This window comes from Conger conger, chromosome 7 (assembly GCF_963514075.1).
Source record: "Conger conger chromosome 7, fConCon1.1, whole genome shotgun sequence".
Lineage (NCBI taxonomy): Eukaryota > Metazoa > Chordata > Actinopteri > Anguilliformes > Congridae > Conger > Conger conger.
In genome coordinates, this window is record NC_083766.1 from 8724923 (window position 1) to 8732747 (window position 7825).

The 7825-nt window shown below is 43.2% G+C and overlaps 1 protein-coding gene across 1 annotated transcript in view; it reads left to right on the forward strand.

Annotated features, from left to right (window-relative positions):
* Positions 1–4751, forward strand: part of LOC133133031 (D(2)-like dopamine receptor) — a 38610-nt gene extending 33859 nt beyond the window's left edge. Inside the window, exons 6-7 of the mRNA XM_061248974.1 lie at positions 3937–4276; positions 4555–4751. Of these exons, the coding sequence (XP_061104958.1) occupies positions 3937–4276; positions 4555–4751 (537 nt within the window). The remainder of the gene's footprint in view (positions 1–3936; positions 4277–4554) is intronic.
* The last annotated feature ends 3074 nt before the right edge of the window (positions 4752–7825 follow it).

Here is a 7825-nt window from a genome sequence, read left to right on the forward strand (position 1 = left end):
ACAGTACATTACATTACAGTACAGTACACTACAGTATATTACAGTACATTACATTACAGTACAGTACACTACAGTATATTACAGTACATTACATTACAGTACAGTACAGTACACTACACTATATTACAGTACAGTATATTACAGTACATTACATTACACTATATTACATTACAGTACACTACAGTACAGTACATTACAGTATATTACATTATATTATGTTACGTTACAGTATATTACAGTACATTACGTTAAGTTACGTTATGTGACGTTACGTTACGTTACGTTACGTTACAGTACAGAACATTACATTTCAGCACAGTACATTACATTACGTTAGATTACAGTACATTACAGTATATTACAGTACATTACGTTAGATTACAGTACATTACATTACGTTACAGTACATTACAGTACATTACGTTACACTACAGTACACTATATTATGTTACATTACACTACATTACACTACATTACACTACATTACATTACATTACAGTACATTACATTAATGGCATTTGGCAGACGCTCTTATCCAGAGTGACCTAGAGCAAAGTGCAAAGTGCGCTGAAAGACCCTAGGGCTTGCTTGAACGTGAGTACATAAGATGATTGGAAAAAATATTCTGGAGAAACAATTATTTTTGTATCTACTCCATATCTGGCAGCAGCATAGTGGTTTGAGGCTTATTTGATAACTTGGACCAGGGGTGTCAAACTCCAGTCCTGGAGGGCCGCAGTGTCTGGTGTTTCAGCATTCCAAAGTCTTTCATTGGCTAAAGAGTCCACACACCTTGTTCTCAAGGCCTTAATTGGCTGCTGATTGAAAGGAAACCACAAATACCTGTTTGACCGGGAAGCATAATTTCAATTTCTACCAGTACAACAAAGATAAGGACTAGGGCCTATTTGATCATCTGTATTAAAAAAATAATAATAATACCGCACCATGCACATATATGAATAAACAGCTTACCTAGCCAAAGAAAACTAGCAAAGGTATTATCCTAATGACACTAGTAAATAACACAACTCTCTTTGTGGATGCAAACCGACTGTGTGGCAGGGGAGAGGCAGGGGGGAAGGGAGGCGCTACGGTTTTGGGCTTTGCTTCTGTTAGAGTAATTACCATTTCCCACATTTGACTTTTAACCTGCCTTGCCATTGATTTCTGTAGCTATTTCGTTATAATGGTCTGCTCCGGATCAATGAACCCTGCCAAAGATATTATTCATCATGAGAGAGAGAATGATGGAGAGAGAAAGCCAGAGAGAAAGAAAGATGTTGAGAGAGAGAGGAAGCTCTGTTTTTACCCTTCTAAATTTACCCAGCATCTATTTTTTTCTTTTCACGGAGGTGATGAAAATACTTTCGTAAATAATAGACAAGAGTGGGTCACCATGGAAACAATATGCTTTCCCATAAGTCCATCGTTATTTACAGAGAGAGTGTGTCTGAGAGAGAGAGAGAGAGAGAGAGAGAGAGAGAGAGAGACCTATTCTCGAGACAAAACCAAAATAAATCAATTTACTCCTAATGTGTTCCGGTAATGTGTACGTACAGTAGGCCATGAATTACAATATTGCAATTCCAAAATGATCTCTTATGTATAGAAATGCATGTGCCTTCATTTATTTGGGGCGATCTGTGAGCAGGTTTTGTACCCTGGATGGGTCACCAGTTGCCTTTGCACAGTCATTGCAATGAAAGAGTACATTACATTAATGGCATTTGGCAGATGCTCTTATCCAGAGCGACGTACAGTAGATTAGACTAAGCAGGAGACAATCCTCCCCTGGAGCAATGCAGGGTTAAGGGCCATGCTCAAGGGCCCGACGGCTGTGCGGATCGTATTGTGGCTACACCGGGGATCGAACCACCGACCTTGCGGGTCGCCGGTCATGCACCTTAACCTGCCCTATGCTTGTGCAGGCAGTGTTTTAGTTAACCAGAGTTTGACTTGTGCACGATGAGACGCCACCTGAGTAGCTTTCAGCCCTCCCTCAGCGACGCAGCAGCCCCAAATGTGCTCCTCCCCGAAAGGCCGCCATCCGCAGTCCATGGCCCGAGTGAGACAATGACCCGCCGGCCTGACATTCCTCTCCTTTCTCCCCGCACAGGAGAAGTGCACTAACGTGGAGGACGTGAAACTCTGCACTGTGATTGTCAAGTCAAACGGCGCTTTCACTCTAAAAAACAAGAAAGTGGTAAGTCCATCGGATTGATGTTGTTTGTCATCTTAATGTAATATGCCACGCCCCCTGACTCTATATTAGGTTTTTTATCAAGCATGTCTTCCTTTGCTGGCTGTAATGGCCATACATATCTCTTATCATTGCATTACATTACATTATTGGCATTTGGCAGACGCTCTTATCCAGAGCGACATACAGTTGGTTAGACGAATCCTCCCCTGGAGCAATGCAGGGTTAAGGGCATATCATGTATCATAAGCACTCTGGCATGTGTAGGCAGTGCTGGTCATCTGTGGAAGGTATGAGACCTTCAGAAAGTGTAATACAGTACAATACCCAACCACAGTTTAGTGTAAGCATCTGTTCTGTACAGAAATTAAATGCCATGGTTATAAAGCTTTTAAGAGTCCCTTATCTACAGTAGGATACTTTACGCACTATAAAATCCAGTGTTAATAAGTTCAGGGTTAATTAACGCTCCTATTATGTTAAGATTTTATGACCACTTTTATGTTTAGGGTCAAATTGAGCCCGACAGTTTAAATAAACAAAACAATTATAGTAATAGACATACAGTATTTGGACACCTTTGTCATCATGTTCTTGTTTTTTTCCCAATTACCTGCCTTTTATCCATAATTATGAAAAATCTCTGAGAAACATTTCATTTTAGAGCTTAAGTTACAGTAAGTGAAAGTTTGGCACCTCTATGGGGAAGTTCCACCAGAATCATCCGCAATGAAATATGAGATAAAAATAAAAATGGTTACATAATTTTATACAGTTACAGAGAGTCCAAAGAACCCCACACAACACATATGCATGCACAGTTTGTACAGGACTTAGCATAGCAGTATGTTAATTGCATGTCTACCATTTAATCCCACCAAATTAGAAAACTTGAAAATTCATACAGTATCAATATGAAACAAGGTTAACTGATTTTATAAGAGATGCCAAACACTAAATGTGGTCAAATTGACCCCAAACATAATAGGAGGGTTAAATGAAGGGACATTTTGATATGTTGATATCAAACTAAATGGTTGTGTTGTGGGAAGAGGAGCACTGTAGATGGCATGTGCCAGGGCACATTACATTACATTATTGGCATTTGGCAGACGCTCTTATCTAGAGCGATGTACAGTTGATTAGACTAAACAGGCAAGAATCCTCCCCTGGAGCAATGCAGGGTTAAGGGCCTTGCTCAAGGGCCCAACGGCTCTGCGGATCTTATTGCGGCTACACCGGGATTAGAACCACCGACCTTGCGTGTCCCAGTCATTTACCTTAACCACTACGCTACAGACCGCCCCTATGTAAATGGTAAATGGTAAATGGCAGGCATTTATATAGCGCCTTTATCCAAAGCGCTGTACAATTGATGCTTCTCCATTCACCCATTCATACACACACTCACACACTCACACACTCACACACTCACACACTCACACACTCACACACTCACACACTCACACACTCACACACCCACACACCCACACACCCACACACCGACGGCGATTGGCTGCCATGCAAGGCCCCAACCAGCTCGTCAGGAGCATTTGGGGGTTAGGTGTCCTGCTCAAGGACACTTCGACACAGCCTGGGCGGGGGATCGAACCGGCAACCCTCCGACTGCCAGACGACTGCTCTTACTGCCTGAGCCATGTCGCCCCCTATGTGCCAGGGGCGCGCCCACACTGAGCCACTTTGCGGGTTTTCTGGGGCAGATTCTGATCCAGGAGGCGGTGCAGCACAGTCACCACCTGGAGCTGGACATGGTGAGCAGCCACAGTGGCCCTGAGAAGAAGAAGCTGGCCCCCGCAGCCTGCGGCCCTCAGCTCTGCACCCCCGGCTCCTCCAACCCCTGCCCCAGCTCGGCCCCGCCCTCCCCCGCCGTCAGCCGGGCCAACGGCGAGAACGGCCACGCCAAAGACGCCGACGCCCCCAAGACCGCCAAGGCCTTCGAGACCCAGGCCCTGCCCAACGGCAAAACCCGCACCTCCGTCAAGACCCTGAACAAGAGGAAAATCTCTCAGCAGAAGGAGAAGAAAGCCACGCAGATGTTGGCCATTGTTCTGGGTGAGACCTTCAGCTTTTTTTTTATCCTCCCAACCCCACCACCCTCAAGCGCTTGAGGCTCTATTCCCGGTTGTCCACAGAAACCTTATTAGTCTATAAATGTCACGTACGTAAATGTCAAATAGACTGTTGGTTAAATTACAAACACCTGTAAATGGATTGTTTTTGTTGTTGTTGCTGTTCTCATGTACGATATGGGGAAACTACATTTAAAACTGTAAAACAGAAATGTGTCAAAGTAGAGGATCATATCGTTTCTCTTCCTCTCTGTGTTCCAGGTGTGTTTATTATTTGCTGGTTGCCGTTCTTCATCACGCACATCTTGAACACTCACTGCACCACCTGCCAGGTCCCGGTGGAGATGTACAATGCTTTCACTTGGCTGGGATATGTCAACAGCGCTGTCAACCCAATCATATACACCACTTTCAACGTCGAGTTCAGGAAGGCTTTCATTAAGATACTGCACTGCTGAAGAAGAAAGAAAAAAAACCGAGAAGGGAAAGCACAGAGAGAGCGAGAGAGGCAGAGAGAGATAAACAGCCATGTCTTGCCTGAAAGCGCCCGTTCCGGTTTTTGGGGGGTTTGCGTTTGTGTGCATGTCTCCGACACTTTGTTACCTTCAGATCTAAGAGGGTGTGAAAGCAAAATCGCTGCAAAAGAAGATACACAGAGCCTTTTCTTCTTTCACAAAGATGCAAGGCTTTTGCCATGCTTTAAAAAGAATGTAAATTTATCCATCTCTGTGATCGCTTTGGAATGTAACAGACAGTCAATGAAATGAATTCGCTGGCGTGCTACTCCGGCGAAGGCTTGCGCTTGTGCTCTGGATTTAAGGAAACGGGGGACGACGGTACTCACTTTCAACCCCAGCGCTGGAGACGGCCCAACACCACCTGGAGCCAAAGCTGGCTCGTCTACAGCAGTGTGATTGATTGCTTTTTCCATTGCATTACCTGTAACTAGAAATGTAGTGCCCCACATCACATTGAACACTGTTGTCTGCCCGGATCAAGATGAGTGCCTGGACTTTGCTTACACTTGTAGTTCTTGGTCATTCTGTGGGAACCAGGCCCCATATAACCCAATTTGTCTATCAGCTTAGTGTTCCAGTAAAAAAAATTTTTTTTCTTTTTGTTGACTGTTGACAGTGTACCCTTGTGGGCTCCCCTTCATTTTGAATGCAGAAGCTAATGGAACATGTGGCTCCACCCACAAGATGGCAAACACTACAAAGGCTCCAAGCTGGCATACTTTGTGTGCAAAAGACATCATGGGAAACATCCTGAAACTACAACTAGGCAAGCCAGCCTTGTCCTTCCTTTACCGTGGAGAAAGGGTCAAATGCGCTGGTCTAGTCCCACCTCAATAATGAAATCAGGTAAAGTAAACGTAAAATGAGCCGGCCTGGTTCCAGATGTACAATGAACAAGAGGTGAAATGAGCCAGGATATTTCCATGCACTAGCCTGGTCTCACCTCTGTAATGAGAAAGGGTATACTGTAAATGAGCCAAGCTATTTCCAGCTCCACAGTGGGAAAGGAGTATAAATGAGCCAGTCTGGCACTAGCTCTGCCATGAGAAAGTGCGTTATGCGTTCAGTTTGGCAGTTTCAGGCAGTGATGTGTGGGACAAAAATGAGCAAAAAGCACAACATGAGAGGTTTAAACTGGGATAGTTTGGGTCGGTGTCAGGGTGTGTGGGGGTAGAGGATTGGGGAATTGTAGTTGTTTCCTAGCGTAAATTTTTTGTTGGGGAGCAAGACATTCCCAGACATTATATGGATTAATCTGCCCGCAAACCATATATTTTACCTAATGCAGTACGTCCATGAAATATCATGTGCTAAAAATGCAACGGATTGTAAGCTTGGAATTCATGTAATGCTTTATCAAAATATATGTATGAAGCAATCTCTCCTCCTCAGAAATACCACAAATCCAGTAGGCAGAGGTATGAAGTATTACTGTACACATAATATTTAGAAATATGTAAAATGTAAATATTGCAGAGTAATTTAAGCCCGTGACAAAAATTTTAATGCATGTTACATTTATTGTTCACATTAACTTTCATAATATGTATATTCTTTGTTGTTTGGTGGTATTATTATGAATAACAAGTAATAACAAGGAATTACTTTGAACTCTCTAGCACAGTAATGGAATATACATTTTCCTGCACACCATGTACATTTTGGTAAGTGGCTCTTTAATCATATGTGTACACAGAACTTAAAGGGGCAGTTCACCCAAAAATGTAATTAAGGTATGTTCCCACTATCTATCTAGATAGTTTTACTGGTATTCACTGCAGCTCACCTGGATACAAAGCATTTTTTTTTACAAAGGGACCCATTTTTTGTGGTGCTCAATATCCCAAAAAATTGTACTTGAAAAGCTCAACCACAACGTTTCTTTCCAAAATATACTGTAATGCCACAGTTACATCAACCAAGCTTAGTTCGTGCACTGTTTCATCCAGATACTTCTACTGAAGTTTGCACAGTGTATATCCAGGCGGACTAGTATGATAATTCAATGGTGGTGACGTGACCATTGCTGTAGTCTCAATACAGCAATTTTGGCAAATACGGCAAATAACCGCTTCAACATTCATGGTTGAGATATTAAGGGGTGTCATTTATGTCGTATGAACATGACTTAAATTACATCCGATACTATCTCTACCATGAATTTTGAAGCACCATTGTAACTATGGCATTATATTTGGAAAGAGACAATGCTATTGAGGCAGCGGCACGGATGGTGCAGTGGGTAGCACTGCCGCCTCACAGCAAGGAGGTCCTGGGTTCGAATCCCCGTCGGCCGGGGCCTCTCTGTGCGGAGTTTGCATGTTCTCCCCGTGTCTGCGTGGGTTTCCTCCGGGTACTCCGGTTTCCTCCCACAGTCCAAAGACATGCATGTTAGGCTGATTGGAGAGTCTAAATTGCCCGTAGGTGTGAGTGAATGGTGCGTGTGCCCTGCGATGGACTGGCGACCTGTCCAGGGTGTATTCCTGCCTTTCGCCCAATGTATGCTGGGATAGGCTCCAGCCCCCCTGCGACCCTGATCAGGATAAGCGGGTTCAGATAATGGATGGATGGATGGACAATGCTATTGAGTTTCTCAAATGTCTTTTTTTTGCACATTGAGCGGCACAGAAATATGGGTCACTTGAGCTGCAGTGAATATCTAGAAAACTATCTGGAACCCTAACCCTAACCCTAACCCAACCTTAATTTTATTTCTGGGTGAACCTCCCCTTCAAGTTATGAAATGGTCCACTTTGTTTTAAAAGTTGCAGTTCACTTTAAATCAAAAGCACTCCATATATAGGCAATCATTCAAATAAATAAGATCATGTGTGACAAAAATTAAACAGTTTAGCAATGGTGAACCATTACGCTTGTATTGTATTTTAGTATATAAAGTATACACTCAGTGAGCACTTTATTAGGTATTTATTAGACTTATTGGTATTCTGCTGCTGTAGCTTATCCACTTAAAGGTTTGACACGTTGTCTGTTCCAAGATGCTCTTCTGCGTA